This window comes from Molossus molossus, unplaced genomic scaffold, assembly GCF_014108415.1.
Source record: "Molossus molossus isolate mMolMol1 unplaced genomic scaffold, mMolMol1.p scaffold_m16_p_10, whole genome shotgun sequence".
In the NCBI taxonomy this organism is placed as follows: domain Eukaryota; kingdom Metazoa; phylum Chordata; class Mammalia; order Chiroptera; family Molossidae; genus Molossus; species Molossus molossus.
The window spans coordinates 52,075,493-52,094,196 of NW_023425345.1; the positions used below are offsets into that span (position 1 = coordinate 52,075,493).

An 18,704-nucleotide genomic window follows, 5' to 3' on the forward strand; every position below is an offset into this window, starting at 1 on the left:
TATCCACCTGAAAAGAATTTCACTGAGCCAGACTATCCTGACATGGAGTGGTAAGCCTTCTGTTTCTGCAGCTCTGAAAAATTCATGTGAATAGGGGGGCTCACTCTGACACCACACTCTGCCAGCAAACTTTAACAGATAAGATACCACCAAGCCCTTAATGGAAACAAAAGAATATTACAAAGGGTCAGTAAAAAGGATATCTAGAGGAATAATTTATTCCTTTTCTTTTACCTTCACCAACTTGCCATTAATTTCTGGAAGCTCTCCAAGTTTCCTATTGTCTAGCATTCGGATTTCATAAGACTGTCCTAGAAGAAAAAGTAACTATGTATTACATTCATCATAATTAACTTTCCAAAATTCAGAAAGAAAAAATTCAGTTGGGAGGAGAATTTCCCTGTGGTTCATTGTGGCAGCAGCGAGTTGAATCTCAGGAGAGCAGTGAACTCTGAGGAATTTAAGTGTGGGGTCACTGCACTTTTGTTGGATGGACTGAGGGGCTGAGGGGCATGAGGGCTGAGGGACATGAATCCCGGTGGTAGAGGAAAGAAGTGTCAGGCACATTCAGGCGTCCAGACTCAGGCAGGCAGCTCAGGGAAGGAGTGGGTGTGCAGTGAGCCCCAGGGCACCAGGAGGAAGCTGGTGACTGTGTGCTATAAAAGGAATGAGATGAGAAACCCTTTACACCCATGACACCACAGGCTGTGGCGTGCTCCCCCCTACCCCAACGGTTTACCTGCAGGTAGACTGAGGGGCCCAAAGGCGGACCCACAGCTCCAGCGTTGGGGCGGCTAGACAATGGTCCAGGCACGGATGTGTACATTACTGCCCTTGCAATACCCCGAGGAGTATTCCTCTTTCAGACAGAATCGGGACTTGGAATTACTGAATGATTCAAGATTCCCTTTCTCCACACTCCTACCCCCCAACAAAGGCATTTTAGCAATGATTTTGGAGCTTTGAAAGTGATGTAAGAATCTGTGTGGGATAAAAGCATAAATAAGCCCTGGTTCCTTTCCTCAAGAGTTCAATGTAGCTGGAAGTGAAACTACTCCCTGGTTTTAAAACCCAGTTCTTCCATTATGTGACCTTTTCAAGTTTCTTAATCTTTGCCTCAGTTGCCTCATCCTCAAAACAGAATATTCAGTAATTCATCTCAGAGGGTTGTTGAGAGGATTAAGTGCCTTAATACATATAAAGTACAAAAAACAATGATGACACTTAATGACTCAATGTATGTCAGCTGTCATCATCATCGCCATATTGCCAGCATCATCTAGAATTGACACACTGTAGAAAAAGGTTTTCAGATCACTTAAGGATAGAGTAAAACTTGGTAAAAGCCCTCTCAAGCTTAGAAGAGTAGAGATAGAATCTTATGAAAGTTTGTATCCCCTACAATGTCTTGTTTATGGATGTATGGCAGATAGTTGTTAACAGCAAAAACTTTCATAAATTGCCTTAGAGGCCAAAAAAAAAAAAAAAAAAGAATAAAATTCAGTTGGTTCAATATACAAGAGTATAATAGTATTAACATTAGTTACAACAACTATAATTCTTTACTATATATATTAGGCACTGTGCTAAATATTTTCATACATTTTTATCATTTAATTAATACAACTCTCTAAGGTATTATCAATCCCACTTTTACAGATAAGGGAACTGAAATGTAAAGAATTTATGCAACTTGTCCAAGGCCACACAACTGATAAACAATAATGCTAGGTAGGGTATTACTTCTGAGATAGTAACCAATGGGGATGTTCAGGGAACATGCATTGAAAAAGAGAGGGAGATGGGAACTAAAAATGGGCAGGTAAACAAAAGAAGCCATTAATATATATCACATGACATTAAAATTCAAATATCTGAAGTAAGTCTTTGACTTTGACAGGCCACACTGGAAAGATGCAATTTTTACATAAAGTGTAACTAATTAAAATATCATGAATCCAGCAGGTCTGCAATAAGACTAATGAATAAGGACACATCTAACCTTGATTGAGATACGTCAGGGTTTCGTCATGGAGTTTCACTGCTGGAGAGGTGGCAGCACAAAGCACATACTGAAAAGGTAGGATTTTATTCTCATTATCAGGAGGCAAACTTGACTCTTCTTGCTTAAAAATGGGCAATGCAAGGACATCACTGAAATAAAACAAGTAAATGACTTATGTTAACAGCTGACAAAGGTGTAAGAGCAGACTTATTGTGGAAGCAATTTAACTGCAATTTGCTTTGGCAAACCATAAACATTACTCACTTTTGTAGAGTTTCTTTCCAACTACTCAGTTCAGATTACCTGCTGTGATATCCCGACCACAACAATGTGAGCAATGACAGATAATCACTATTAAAACCACCTAAGTTTTCAAAGAATGTGTTTCTAGGAAACATAGACAGGTATTCCTAAAAGGGCTCTGAACATTGTATATAGAGTTCCAAAATCTCAATTTAGGACACTCAGTAACATATTTGCTCTCAGAAAGGCACCAACTTCAGTATCTTTATAGAACAGTACCCTCTTATGCTCGATTTCCCCATGGTTTCAGTCACCTGCAGTCTGAAAATTTTAAATGGAAAATTTCATAAATAAACAATTCCTAAGTTTTAAGTTGCTCAGTGTTCTGAGTAGTGTGATGAAATCTTAAGCTGTCCTGCTCTGTCCCACCCAGGACATGAATCATCCCTTTGTCCAGCATATACTTGGTATACTCTACCCACCTATTAATCACTTAGTAGCACTCCCAGTTATCAGATATCTAAAGAGAGAGCACACATTCACATAACTTTTATTACAGTGCAATAAAAGACGTTGGTCTTTGGGAGACTTTGTGGCCATACCATTCCTAAGTATATCACATCTGATGATTCCTTGAAGAGCTAGTGAAGATTACCAGGAATCAAGACAAAACAGATTTTGTAACATAGCCAACAGCTCAACCTTTAGGAACGTACTGTGTGTTTTTCCCCCCCTTCTTAAATGTCAGTGCCTAGCAAGGTTAATATATAGCAACAGTTTCTAGTCTTCTCAATATTATGTGGTATTAAACCTAACCCCTCATGACTTAGCAAAGGACTATCATTTGAAGCTGGAATTCTAAAATGATTCTAAAGTTATATCTAAAATTAACTCAAACTAGTACAGCCAAACCAAATACACAAAACTGTATTTTCTCATCAGAGAAATTTAAAAAATATCTTTAAATTGATTTTTAGAGAGAGAGGAAAGGAGTGGGAAAAAGAAGAGATAGAAACCTCAATGTGATAAACATTGACTGGCTGCCTCCTACACACCCCCTACTGGGGATCAAGCCCTCAACCTGGGCATGTGCTCTGACCAGGAATCGGACTGGCAACCTCTTGGTGCATAGGACGAGGCTCAATCTACTGAGCTACACTGACAGGGCCATCAGAGATTTTTAAGATCTAAAAACCTCAAATAACAGCCAGAGTGTCCATCAGTAGCTGAGTGGATAAAAAAGTTGTGGTACATTTACACAATGGAATGCAGCCGTAAGAATGATCTTTTACCCTTTGTGATGACATGGACGGACCTGGAGAGTATTATGCTAAGTGAAATAAGCCAGTCAGAGAAAGACAAGTATCATATGCTCTCACTTAATTGTGGAATGTAATGAACACAATAAACTGTAAAAAAAAAATAGATCCAGAAACATGGAAGTAGGGAACAGACTGACTAACCTCAGAGGTGGGGGGGGGGGGGGAGTGGGAAGAAAAAAACCAAAGAACTTATATGCATATAGGCATAACCAATGGACACAGACGACAATGTGGTGAAGGTGGGGAGGGGAGAGGATGTCAATGGAGGTAAAAAAAAAAAAAAAATGGAGGGACTTCTGTAATACTTTCAACAATAAAAATATATTTAAAAAATAACTACAGTACTAGGCCTCTGCTTATACGAAAACAATAACAAATTCAACAAGAAATAATTTTGGAAATACAGAGAAGTTCACTTCTTCTCAAATGTAAGTTGAGTGTAGATTAGAAAAACCCACTCTGGTAGACTCTTAACTAGTTGCTACCAATGTATAGTTTGGCATTTTATTATATACTCTGATTGCTTCATGCATTAAATTCATTCAGTGAAACACTATTTGAAGGAATAGCTTCTCTTTTATGTGCTCAGTAAATTTTTGTTGGTATGATTTTTGTTTTTGTTTATTTGCATTCAGCCCTAATACACTGTGATCATTTTGGAATTCTCAACATCTCGTAGTACCTCTGATTAAAGATAAGAATATAGAAATCTTACCTGTTAAAAAAATAAATTGAATGTGTGTGTGTATACACCTATATTTTTTTAAATAGATTTTTAAAGATAGGAAAGGGGTGAGGAGAAAGAGAAACATTGATGTGAGAGAAACATCGATCAGGTGCCTCCTGCAAGCACCCTGAGCAGGGAGCAAACCTACAACCTGGGTATATGCCTGGAACAGGAATCAACCTTACCACCTTTTGGTGTATGGGATGACGCTCCAACCAACTGAGCCACACTGGCCAGGGTTAGGTACTGTATATTTTTAAAATATGCACCAATAAGTGGAAATCCACATTTGAAAGTGGACATCAGGGTACATACAAGAATAAACCAATGAATACATAAATAAGTGGAACAACAAATAGATGTATGTATCTCTCTCCCTCCCTCCCATCCTCTTTCTTTCTCAAATGAATAGATAAAAATTTAAGCCCGGCTGGTGTGGCTCAGTGGTGGAGCATCAACCCATGCACCAAGAGATCGCCAGTTCAATTCCTGGTCAGGGCACATGCCCAGGTTGTGGACCCAATCCCAAGTGGAGGGCATGCAGGAGGCAGCCAATCGATGTTCTCTCTCATCAAAGTTTCCATCTCTCTCTACCTTTCCCTTCCTCTCTCGGCTCAGTGGATTGAGCATCATCTAATGGACTGAGAGGTCCCGGTTCGATTCCTGGTCAGGGCACATGCCTGGGTTGTGGGCTCAATCCCCAGTAGGGGGCGTGCAAGAGGCAGCTGATCAATGTTTCTCTTTCATTGATGTTTCTCTCTCTCTCAAAAATAAATTTAAAAATATATTTTTAAAAAGTTTCCTGGTTCAATTCCTGGTCAAGGTACATGCCCGGGTTGTGGGCTTGATTCCTGCCAATCTCACATCAATGCTTCTCTCTTCTCTCTCCCTCCCTCCCCCTCCCTTCTCTAAAAAAAAAAAAAAATCAATAAAAAATATTTTTTATAAAAGAACACCAACAGATGCTGAATAAGACATTTTAAAAATGGTCATAATACCTTTAAAGAAAGAAAAGAACTGATTTCCTTGGATTTGTGAGCAGATCAGGGGAGACGGCAAAGAGAGATGGCTTGCAAGGTTATTTTTGTTTGTTTTTTAAACGTTTTTTTTTTTTTTTTTTTTTTTTTAGAGATCAAGGGAGAGAGAGAGAAACAGAGCTGTGAGAGAGAAACATCGATCGCCTCCTGCACACCCCCTACTGGGGACTGAGCCTGCAAATGGGTCATGTGCCCTGACCCTGAATCCAAAAGGGACCTCTCAGTCCATGGAATGACGCTCAATCCAATGAGCCACTACAGCCAGGAATGGTCCTGCAAGTTTTAACATGAAGCCAGTGAAATGTCCTGACTACTGAGTAATGGTAAAATTATCTTACTTTCTTGGTTAAGAGCCTTATGCCACAAAGTGATAAAAGATTTCTGCTACCTGAATGTCTAGTGAAAAAATCTCATTCAACTAAAAAGCAGCATATATCATCTTAAAAGTTGCCTTGATAATTATTCTACTACCCAGAAGACATAGTAGAATTATATTCTGAACCTAATTTGACCACGAAGAAGAAACTGATCAGGAGCAAAGAAGTGGTGGGAGCCTCAAAAGAAAGCAAACCAGCCCTGGCCAGTTTGGCTGAGCGGTTAGAGCACTGGCCTGCGGTCCAGAGAGACCTGGGTTCGGTTCCTGCTAAGGGCACATACCTTGGTTATAGTTTGGTCCCTGGCCGTAGTTGGAGTCATGCAGGAGGCAACCAATCGATGTGTCTCTCTCACATCAATGTTTCTCTCTCTCTCTCTTTCTCACTCCCTCCCCCTCCCACTCTATCTGAAGATAAATGGAAAAATATCCTCAGATGAGGATTTAAAAAAAAAGATAAACAAATAGCAAGAGACTCACAGAGAGGAAACACAGATGGTACTCAATAGAAAAGTGACTCTTCCTCCAACTTATCCTTATTGGGTCCCTTTTGACTCTCATTTTTAAACTCATATATACTAAACTCTCCATTGCAAAGCAACAAACAATGCTGCTAAACCTAACAGACAATGTATATCCTACCAAAGACTGTAAAAAAAACTGCAATCCAAATCCATCTTTTGAAGTCAGCAAATATTTGGAAATAAAATAGCTTTCAAGTCATCTGCTGTACTTGTATACTGCATTGCTAAATTGAAGGTGTCAGGTCAGTAGGGAAGGCATGTAAATACCAGTGGTTCTCAACCCGTGACTTAAGAATCACGGTGTGTGTGTGTGTGTGTGGGGGGGGCCTTATAAATATCCCTTCCAGGCCACATTCCATGCCAATTAGATCAGAACTGGGAAGATGTTGGTGAGCTTAATTACTCTGAGTGCTAGCTATGTCTTAATAAGCCAAGATATTGAGTTTGATCTCTTTATCATCTAGGATGACCTCCTTTCTGTACCAAGACCTGATTTTACAGAGGTCCTCAGTGAGCCATCTTGAAACATTACCACTAAGAACAAAGGAGTTTGTTCTATCACCACTACTGGGGGAAAACACTGGGTTTGACATTGAATCAATAAATCCCTTCTAAACCTTTTTATTTTTCTATTTATTCAGCTAATAGTCTGTGAGCACCTATGATGTTCCAGGCATTTTTTTAAAAATATTTTTTTGCATTTATCTTCAAATAGAGTGGAAGGGAGAGAAGGAGGAAGAGAGAGAAACATGTATATGAGAGAGACACATCGACTGGTTGCCACCCACACAACCCCAGCTGGGGCTGGGACGAACTGCAACCAAGGTACGTGCCCTTAGCGGGAACTGAACCCAGGGCTCTCTGGTCCATGGGCAGACGCTCTAACCGCTGAGCCAAACTGGCCAGGGCTCGAGCACTATTTAATTGGCAGGATATAGCAATAAACCCATTATAGATAAGGTCCCTTTACAGAGCACAGCATCACTGTCATCTAAATTTCTAACTTTTCACAAAGAATCATACTATTTTATAAACATTCTAGTTCATTGTCCTTACAGTATTACTAATCAAGAAGGCATAAATTAATCATTTTAAAATACATAGTAAAAATGAAAATGACGTGACTCGAAAGGGCCTGGTATGTTTCTAATAGGTATTTTACACCACTCTGCTCTGAGTTTAGCTCTACTCCCCTCCAACTTCAGATCTGGAGCACAGACTGTGAGTATGTCAAAACACAAGTGAGCAGTAGATAAAAACACAATATTTGGATTTTATTTTTTAAGTTTATTTTTATGTTTTTATTGATTATTTTAAAGAGAGAGGAAGGGAGAGGGAGAGAAATACTGACTAGCTGCCTTCTGCACAACTCCAATGGGGATTGAGCGTGCAATCCGGGTATGTGCCCAGACTGGGAATTGAACCTGTGACCTCTTGGTCCATGGGTCGACACTCAACCACTGGGTCACACACCAGCTGGGCTGTATTTTATTTTTTATTTTTATTTGTTTACTTATTTATTTTAAACCCTCACCAGAGGATATTTTTCCACTGATTTTTCCAGACAGAGTGAGAGGGAGGGAGGAACGGAGGAAGGGAGAGAGATAGAGATAGAGATAGAGATAGAGATAGAGATAGAGATAGAGATAGAGATAGAGATAGAGATAGAGATAGAGATAGAGATATAGAGAGAGAAAGAGAAAGACAGACAGACATCGATGTGAAAGAGACATGACTGCTTGCCTCCCCGCACGACCCCAGTCAGGGTCAGGGATCAAACCCCCAACCTAGGTATATGCCCTTGACCAGAAATCGAGCCTGTGACTCTGGTCCGAGGGCCAACACTAACTGCTAAGCCAAACTGGCCAGGGCCATATTTGGACTTTATACTGATGCTGCCCAATAGAGATATTAGTCATCTGATAGTCTTTCTTTAGGAATACAGTGGACCCTTGGTTTTTAAACTTAATTCGTTCCAGAAGACTGTTTGTGAAGCAGTTTGTTCAAAAGCCAAATCATTTTTTCCCATTAGAAATAATGTAAATTGAATGAATCCATTCCAGATCCCCAAATGCTTCTATTTTAACTTTTCTTATATACAATACACATCTAATGTACTGTTTAATCTATAAATAAACACTTAAAAAAGGGGGCATAAAATGTAAATGAAAATTTAACAAAAAGGAAATGAAATGTACAGTAAAAAAAAAAAACTTATGTAGACAGAACAACTTACCTTTAATGTTGAGAGCTTTTAGTGACTGAATATGAACAGGAAGGATGAACGGATTATTATTATTTGGAAGAGGAATCCCCTCTTCATGAAAACATCAGGTAGCTATTCTCCTTGAGTTCTTTTTCTCTTTTGTCTCTTTGCTCCACTAGATCTTGTTTCAGGCTCACTGGGCCTCTCTCTCACTAAAAACCTATCCAATCATGTTTGTTTTTGCCTATGTTTTGTTTTGTGTGTTTTTTTTTTTCCTTATTGGTTTTTTTGGAGAGAGGAAGGGAGAGGGAGAGAGAGATAGAAACATCGATGAGAGAGAACATCGATTGGCCGCCTCCTGCATGCCCCCCACTGGGGATTGGGACCACAACCTGGGCATGTATCCTGACCAGGAATCAAACTGGCGACCTCTTGGTGCATGGGTCGATGCTCAACCACTAGCCATACTGTTTGCCTATGTTTTAACACTTGCCCCAAGTGAAACACTGCTTGTCAATGCACAAGTTGATTGCATGTTTTGCTACATCTTTGTCATGGTAATATTTCTCAATAAATATTCACAGCACAATTTCCTGAGACATTAACAATGCCAGGTTTAGAGTAAACCGATTCATACTCAAGCATTCTTTCCTTTGTTGCCTAAGAGAAGCTTGATTCATCACATATGTATCAGCATGAAAGGGTTGTTAGGTCCAGAACCCAAGTTATTTTTGTTTGTTTTGTTTTTTAAATGTATTTTGATTGATTTTAGAGAGAAAGGGAAGAGAGAGAAACATCAATTGGTTGCCTCCCATATACACCCTGAGTGTGTGTGTGTGTGGGGGGGGGGAGGTGTCAAATCAGCAACCTCGGTATGTGCCCTGACTGGGAACTGAACTGGCAACCTTACGGTGCATAGGATGATGTCAGGCCAGAACCCAAATTTTCTTCGACAACCAAGACATTTTTCCATGAACAACCTGGTCAAGAACTGAATTGTTAGAGATGGGAGACGTTAGAGAACCGGGCTTTGACTGTACTGTTTCTGTAACTTTTTTCCAGATCTCAAAATGGACTAAATATTCTTTAATTACTTTAAGAAGCTGCTCTTAAGTATAAACCATTCTATTTCTTCAGCACAGTTATGAGAGACCTGAGGGTTAAATAGTTGCCATCATGTACCTCTCAAAGTTTACCAAAACAAGGAAGCTAATTTGTTCCCCCGCCAAGTCTGTGAATTTCCCTCATTTCTACTCTGCTGAGTTATTTGCCAAGTCACTAACTTACTTCTATAAGCAATGTGTTTTTTTAAATTTTCCTTTAGCTAAGAAAATCACTAAAAACTTCTAATTTCAAATGTTTGCAAGTCTTACTTCCTTCCAGAGGACTCGTAAGATATTAAATGTTTAATCAGAGACTTCTGAATTAACAAAGCCTTACCTCATGAGATTTGCCAGATATAGGCCTGCTTTATCACTTTTTCCCCTGCATTATAGGATTAGCTCTTACCAACCTACAAATCTCATTAAAACACTGCTAATTGAAAACATCACCTGTGGCATCATTAGTACCATGCTCTTTTATTAAGTTTCTGAAATTACTGACCCTTCCCATTAAATGCAAGGTGATGAATGGCAACCTGCAACAATACTCATGGGTTATATGAATACTGTCCCTCATTTATCGTGGCTAATCCATTCCAGACTCTAGCAGTTGCACCTGGAATTGAAGGATTCCTGGGGTGCTCAAATACATAGGCCTACAGACCATACATAAGTAATTTTTTTTTTTTTTATCCTCACCTGAGGACATTTTTCCATTTTTTGTTCAGACAGAGTGGGAAGGAGGGAGGGAGGGAGGGAGGGAGGGAAGGAGGGGGTTGGAGAGAGAGAGAGAGAGAGAGAGAGAAAGAAACATGGACGTGAAAGGGACACATTGAGTGGTTGCCACTCGCAAGACCCAACCAGGGCTGGGGACAAACTGCAACTGAGGTACATGCCCTTAGCGGGAACTGAACCCGGGTCTCTCTGGACTGCAGGCTGACACTCTAACTGCTGAGCCAAAACGGCCAGGGCCAGTAATTTTAATTTTAATTGTAATACAGGGGTGTATAATTGACTCAAACAACCGAGAGCGTGCTGTATCATCTTCACTGTCTCGATCAACTTTTTAATGAATATATTTGAAAAACCACAATGGAGTAAAGCTGCAAAAGTCGAAGCGCAAAGTGGCAAGGGACGACTGTATTCCGAAAATCTGACAATTGTGATCTAGAAAATAGACTTCCATTTCAGTATTCAAAGATCTGATATCTACCATCATAGTATGACCTAACTGGGAAAACAAGAGTTTTTTGTTTTTGTTTTCCTGCGACTAAGGAAAACCACACTTAGGCCTTTTTAGTGCTGAGCCTCAAAGCTTCTTTTCAGGTCCAAAATGTCTGCCAGTTCTTCTTTATTGCAGTTAAGCTTCACTCCCTCTTCACTGGCAAGAAGTATATCATTCGCCACCCTTGGAGTTCTTCTGCCTTGCCCATTCCATCCCCACTACCAAACCTAGCTTCAAAGCCATACAATCTCCCTAGTCCACCATTCCTCCTAGTACTGAAAGACAAGCATAGGCATTTTTCTGTTTTTTAAAACTTTAACTGATAATGATGTCTGGAGAAATCCTGTAAGTACTAGAACACTAGTCCTATGAAATGGTAAAAGGCTTAGCTATCCTTTCTCCCTTTAAGGTCACAGTGGTAGGGCTTATAAAAATACTCCTCCTTGCCAAGCTGGTATGGCTCAGTGGATTGAGCATCGTCCCATTGACTGAGAGGTTCCAGTTCGATTGCCGGTCAGGGCACATGCCCAGGTTGCGGGCTTGATCCCCAGTGGTGGTTGTTCAGGAGGCAGGAGGTTGTGTTTCTCTCTCACATTGATGTTTCTATCTCTCTCTCCCTAAAAAAAAAACAATAAAAACATATAAAAAACAATACTCCTCCTTCAGACCACACCTTTGATGAAGGCCCTTTCTTCAAAAGGGTCAACATGTTCCAAGACACCCTCAGTTAGGCCTGATGATGCAATCAAAGCACAACTGTATTTGCTCCATTTCTTTTACAGATGGAGAATCAGTTACATTTCTAAGAATATGCAAAGCAGAAGAGAAGATAACCAGTTCACCGAGCTTCAACCCTTCTTAGGAATAATAACTAGCTTTTCATCATTATCCTCCAATCTGCAGGCAGAGTAACCTTCAAAAATGTAAATCTAAAATATCACTACTCTGTTTACAATACTTCAGTAGCTTCTCAGTGAAATCATGATACTTAGTTTTTCAATAGGGCTCGCAAGGCCTATCCAAACCGGATGGGTTTACCTGTATACTCTCATCTCTCATTATACTTCCCTTTTTAGAGGTTCCCGTTTTAGAAGTTCTAGCTGACAACTGAGGTTCCTTTTCCTTGTTCTCCTCTACCGCACCTCTTCTCAACTATTATCCCAAGAAGAGTAATGCAAAAGCAAAGGCCCTGATTGTATCATCAGGCCTAACTGCACAGTATGTGAGAAGCTGTAAGAAAGCAAGATGTGGCTGGAACAGAGCAAGCCAGGAAGACAATAGATATGGACAAGATGGTCAGAAAGACACTCATGTGGATCAATGCCTGAACTGAGGTTTTTATTCAAAGAGAGATGCAAAATCATTGGAGAACTTTCAGGAGAAAAGTAACATGATCTGTTATCATATATAATTTGTTATACAGTTTATCACTCAAACAGAGACACTTTGGTGAGTGAAGGAGGGTTCTATTAATAATTACCTCAGGCCCTGGCCAGTTCTGCTCAGTAGTTTAGAGCCCTAATGGGCACATACCTCGGTTATAGTTTGGTCCCCGGCCTTGGTGGAGGTAGTATGAGAGGCAACCAATCGATGTCTCTCTCACATGGATGTTTCTCTCGCTCTCTTAATCCCCCTCCCACTCTATCTGAACATAAATGGGAAAGTATCCTCGGGTGAGGATTTTTTTTTTAATGAAAAGAAAATAAAATAGTTACCTCAGGGCAAAAAGCATCAACAAGACCTTAATTTTAAAAGCCTTCTGCATGGAGCCAGCTAGAAAAAGTTCCTCTGGCCAAATCTGAAACAATTTGATCAAAACATATAGTGATAATAAAAGATTACTGCATAAAGTAATCTATGAGGCTATGTTGATATGAATGAATGAATGAATGAATGAATGAATGAATGAATGAGCAAGCAAGCAAGCCCTGGCTGGTGTGGTTCAGTTGGTTGGAGGGTCGGCCCACATACCAAAAAGTGGCGGGTTCAATTCCGGATGAGGGCACACACCCAGGTTGCAGTTTCGATCCCTGATTAGGGAGAGCCCTGGCTGGTTTAGATCAGCAGTTAGAGCGTCGGCCTGTGGTCCGGAGAGACCCGGGTTCGGTTCCCACTAGAGGCACGTACCTCGGTTGCAGTTTGTCCCCGGCCCTGGTTGGTCGTGCGGGTGGCAGCCACTCGATGTGTCCCTTTCACGTCGATGTTTCTCTCTCTCTCTCTCTGTTCCTCTCTCTCCTTCCCACTCTATCTGAACAAAAAATGAAAAAATGTCCTCGGGTGAGGATAAAAAAAAGCAGCAAGAGAAAAGCACTTAGTTATCTACAAGGGAGTTCCCATAAGGCTGTCAGCTGATTTCTCAAAAGAAACTTTGCAGGCCAGAAGGGAGTGGCAAGAAATATTCAGAGTGATGAAAAGCAGGAACCTACAACCAAGATTACTCTACCCTGCAAAGCTGTCATTTAGAATCAATGGCCATATAAAGAGTTTCCCAGATGAGGAAAAGCTAAAGGAGTTTATCACCACCAAACCGTTATTATATGAAATGATAAAGGGTCTTTTTGAAGAAAAAGATAAAATATATGAACAAACAAAATGGCAATGAATACATATCTATTGACAACTGAATCTACAAACAAAACGAACAAGCAGAACAGAAACATTCTCATAGATACAGAGAACATTTTGCTGGTTGCCAGATGGGAGGGGGGTTAAAAAGATGAAGGAATTAAGAAGTACAAATTGGTTGCTAGACTGACAAACCTCAAAGGGAAGAAGGGTTGGGGGGGTGGTGGGAAGAAATAAACCAAAGAACTTACATGCATATATGCACAACCAGTGGACACAGACAACAGTGTGGGGAAAGGCAGGAGGAGGGACAGGAGTGGGGAGGAGGTGGTCAATGAGGGAAAATGAGGAACATCTGTAATACATTCAACAATAAAGTTTAAAAAAAAATACAAAGACAGACTTAGGAACTGTATGAGATTAAAGAAAACAAGAGATATGACAACTGAAACAACAATATAATCTTTCCTTGGGTAGTCTTCTCTATAAAGAACATTATTGGGAAAATTGGCAAAATATGAATAAGGTCCATAGTTTATAGTATTGTGTTGGTCTTAGGTTCCTGAGTTGGTTAGAGCATCATCCCAATACGCCAAGATTGCAGATTCAATCCCCAGTCAGGGTACATAAAAGAATCAACCAATGAGTGCAGAAATAAGTAGAATAACAAATCAGTCTCTCTCTCTCTCTTTAAAAATAAATCAATTAGCCCTGGCCGGTTTGGCTCAGCGGTTAGAGCGTCGGCCTGCGGTCCGGAGAGACCCGGGTTCGGTTCCCGCTAAGGGCACGTACTTCGGTTGCAGTTTGTCCCCGGCCCTGGTTGGTCGTGCGGGTGGCAGCCACTCGATGTGTCCCTTCACATCGATGTTTCTCTCTCTCTCTCTTCCTCTCTCTCCCTCCCTCTCTATCTGTACCAAAAATGGAAAAATATCCTCGGGTGAGGATAAAAAAAAAAATAAATAAATAAATCAATTAAAAAAAATACACACTAAAGTATTTATGTATTAAAGCGCATCCCATCTGAAACTTAATCTTAAAAAGTTCAGAAAAAATAATTTTAGGTATTTGGAGAGACAGGGAGAAAGATAAAGCAAATACAGTAAAGTGTTAACATTTGAGGAATCTGGGTGGATATTCACAAAATCTTTGTACTATTTTTTCAAATATTCTGCAAGTCTGAAATTATTAGTTTTTAAATTAACAAAATAGCCCTGGCTGGTTTGGCTCAGCGGTTGGAGCATTGGCCTGCGGTCCAGAGAGACCCGGGTTCAGTTCCCACTAAGGGCACATACCTTGGTTGCGGTTTGTCCCGGGCCCTGGTTGGTCGTGTGGGTGGCGGCCACTCGATGTGTCCCTTTCACGTTGATGTTTCTCTCTCTCTCTGTTTCTCTCTCTCCCTCCCACTCTATCTGAACAGAAAGTGGAGGAGTGTCCTCCGGTGAGGATAAATATAAACAAACAAACAAACAAACAAACAAACAAAATATACACACATTTACAAAAGTTTCTGTGTAGCGAATACACTGGGGGGCTCGTAAGTGCAGAGTTAGAGGCAGTGTTGGACCAGTTAGAAGGCTATTATAAATTAAGAACAGAGATCATAGAAGATAGTAAAGTAGGAAGCTCTAGGAATTGGTCCAACCACCAAAACAACTATTGAGCCAACAAGAAATGCTTGAAGCAACTATTTGGAACTCTGGAATCTAGTTGAACACTTTCAGTCTCTAAGAGAGTGCTTGATAAAGAAAGAGACTGGTAAATTTTAGTGAATTTCAGTGTTTGGTGTAGCATCTATCATCCTGAAGCTCCCAGTGCAATGAAAGGCAGAAGTGGGGACAGTTGCTCAAGATCCTGTTTCAGCTTGCTAGTGCCAGGATAAGCAATAGCGGCTAGGTCCTCCAAAAATCAAAATTATGTCTTTTGATCACTGCTTTTGATTGCTGAGAAGCTAGCACAGAAGCTGGCCATTGTTTCAACTCCCATGGCTGAAGCATCTTTCCCAGAGTTAGACAAAGGGATTTAAAAAAACAAAAACAGAACACTTCCCTACCCTTTTCTTTTCCTATGTGACCCAGGCATTTAAGGAAATCTCTGTCAAGATACTGGCTGACCATGGAGATAACAAGAGACTTCATTGACCACATACAAGAAAAACTCTTTGCAAAAATAGTTTGGAAAAGTCACTAAACAAATGGATGACTACAATTTTGCCAACAATAGTAATCTCTAGGGAGGGACTAGAATCTGATTCCCAGAGCTATCACATTACAATATTCAAAATGTACAATTCTTAATCACAAAATAAAATTATGAAGCATACAAAGACACAGGAAAGTACGGTCCATTGGGGGGGTGGGATGGACGACTGACAGAAACCATTCCTAAGCAAGCCCAGATACTAGACTTACTACACAAAGATTTTAAATTAACTGTCTTTTTTTTTTTTTTCTTCAAACTGTAAAAGAAAGTTTATTTAGAAGGTCACAGAGGTAGAAGAAGTGAGCTGTAGAAGAAAGGGACTCAGGAAACAAGTTATAGAGGCAAAAAAGGGACCCTTGGAGCTCAGGAGGAGAGAGGCAAGGAAATGTGCCTAGGAGGAAGGGGGTAGGGGTTAGGGAAAGATGCAGGCATGTTCCAGAGAGAGCAGCTAAATTAACTGCCTTAATTATGCTCAAAGAACTGAAGGAAACCATGGACAAATAACTAAAGGAAATCAGGATAACAATGTATGACTAAGGAATAGCAATAAAAAAGATAGAAATTATAAAATGGAATCATATAGAAGTTCTGGACAAAAAAGTACAATAGCTGGGGTTGAACATTCACTGGGTTCAACTTCAGATTTTGACCAGGCAGAAGAATCAGCAAATGTGGAGATAAGATCATTGATATTACTCAGGCTAAAAAGAAGAAAGAAAAGTAAATTAAAAAAAAAGAAAAAGAACACAGCCGAAGGGGCCATCAAGTCTATCAACATACACATTATTGGAGCCCCAGGAAGAGAAAAGAAACAGGCAGTAAAATTTTTTGAAGAATTAACAGTCAAAAATTTTCTAAATTAAAGAAAGACATGCATCTACACATCCAAGAAGCTCAACAAACTTTAACAGGGTAAGTAAGTTCAATGAAATCCACACCAAGATAGATTATATTCAAACTGTTGAAAAACAAAGAGTAAATCTTCAGAGCAGCAGCAGGAAGTGACTCGCTACATATGAGGGACCCTTGATGAGGTTAACAGCCAATATCTCATCAGAAAACATAGAGGCCAAAAGGCAGTGGGATGACATATTAAAAATAATGTAAAAACTGCCCTGGCCGGTTTGGCTCAGCGGTTAGAGCGTCGGCCTGCGGTCCGGAGAGACCCGGGTTTGGTTCCCGCTAAGGGCATGTACCTCGGTTGCAGTTTGTCCCCGGCCCTGGTTGGTCGTGCGGGTGGCAGCCACTTGATGTGTCCCTTTCACATCGACGGTTCTCTCTCTCTCTCCCTCCCACTCTACCTGAACAAAAAATGGAAAAATGTCTTCAGGTGAGGATAAAAAAAATAATAATAAAAAAATAAATAAATAAAGTAAAAACTATCAACCAAGAATTCTAAAATGAAAGAGAAATTAGAGATTTCTCAACAAAAGCTAATGGAGTTCATTGCTAGTGGACTAAAGATCACCCTGGCTGGTTTGGCTCAGCAGTTAGAACTTTGGCCAGCAGACCAAAGAATCACGAGTTTGATTTCCAATCAGGAGCACATACCTGGGTTACAAATTCAATCCCCAGTCCTGGTCGGGGTTGTCAGGGAGGCAACCAATCCATGTGTCTTAATACATCGATGTTTCTCTTTTTTTCTCTTTCTTTCCACCTCCCTTCCACTCTAAGAATTAATAGGAAAATATCCTTGGGTGAAAATTAACAAAAAAAGTAATAATAATAACTTAAAAGAATAAATAAACAAATAAATAAATATTACTGCAAAGGTTACATAGTTAAATATAAAAGCTAGCATATTGTATTTTAGGTATGTAACTCTTCTTTTTGTTTCCTGTATGATTTAAAATGAATGCATGAAACAATACTTATAAAACTATAGAAATAGGCATTCAATATATAAAGATATCATTTGTGACAGTAACAACATAAAGAGAGGAATGGAGTTGGATAGGAACAGTTAATATATGCTCTTTTTCCTGAGATATAATTGATATATAACATTATATTAGTTTCAGGTGTACAATATAATGGTCCAATATTTGTATATATTGCAAAATTATCACAATAAGTCTGGTTTAATGTATGCTGTTGAAGCTTAATTGGTATCAATTCGAATTAGATTGCTGTAAACTTAGATTGTTATTAACTGTAACCCCCACAGTAACCATTCAGAAAATAACTAAAACTATATACAAAAAGAAACATAGAGGGAATCAACATATTATAACAAAAACAAACAAACAAACAAAAAGAAAGCAGTATTAGAGAAATTGAGGAACAAAAAAAATGATATGATACATAGAAAACAGTGCAATGGCAGAAATATCAGTAATCCCTTTACATACAAATAAATGAACTCACCAATTAAAGACACAGATTGACAGAAGTATATTTTTTTTAAAAAGGCCAACCATGTGCTGCTTACAAAAGACTCACTTTAGACACAGCACACAAACAGGGTAAAAATAAAAGATGAAAACCAAAAGAGAGCTGAGAACACTATACATATATCAGACAAAACAGAACTTAAGTAAAAAATGTTACAAGAGCCCTGACTGGTTTTGCTCAGCGGTTAGAGCGTTAACCCGCGGACCAACAAGACCCAGGTTCAATTCCAGCCAAGGTCATGTACCTCAGTTGTGGTTCATCCCCGGCCCTGATCAGGGTCGCACGGGACACAACCAGTCGATGTAGCTCTTTCACATAGATGTTTCTCTCTCTCCCTCCTACTCTATCTAAAGATAAATGGAAAAATATCCTCGGGTGAGGATTAAAAATAAATAAATAAAGTATATAAAAAAAATGTTACACAAGACAAATAAGAACATTTTATATTGATTTTAAAAGGCCACTTTATCAAGAAGATATAATAATTATTGACATGTATACACCAAGCAACAGAATTCCCAAGTATAAGAAGCAAACACTGACAGAACTGAAGAGAAAAATAGACACTTCTACTATAATGATTGTTGACTTCAATATCCCACTTTAAATAATGAGTGGACATTTAGACATAAGATCAATAAGGACTTGAATACTATAAACCAAGTAGACCTAAATAACATATACAGAACATTCTACCCAATAACAGCAGAATATATATTTTATTCTCAAGTACACATAAAACATTCTCTAGGAAGGAGCACATGTAAGGTCATAAACCAAT

The 18,704-nt window shown here is 39.5% G+C and overlaps 1 protein-coding gene across 6 annotated transcripts in view; it reads right to left on the reverse strand.

The window, feature by feature from the left end:
- TFCP2 (transcription factor CP2) overlaps positions 1–18,704 on the reverse strand; it is a 73,801-nt gene that overhangs the window by 43,298 nt on the left and 11,799 nt on the right. For all 6 annotated transcript variants that reach the window (XR_004958411.1, XM_036253111.1, XM_036253109.1 and 3 more), the window contains exons 2-3: positions 2,003–2,154; positions 235–311 (exon numbers count right to left, since the gene is read on the reverse strand). Coding sequence is in view for 5 of the 6 variants with exons in the window: in XM_036253111.1 (XP_036109004.1) it covers positions 235–311; positions 2,003–2,154 (229 nt within the window). In the remaining variant the exon portion in view is untranslated. The remainder of the gene's footprint in view (positions 1–234; positions 312–2,002; positions 2,155–18,704) is intronic.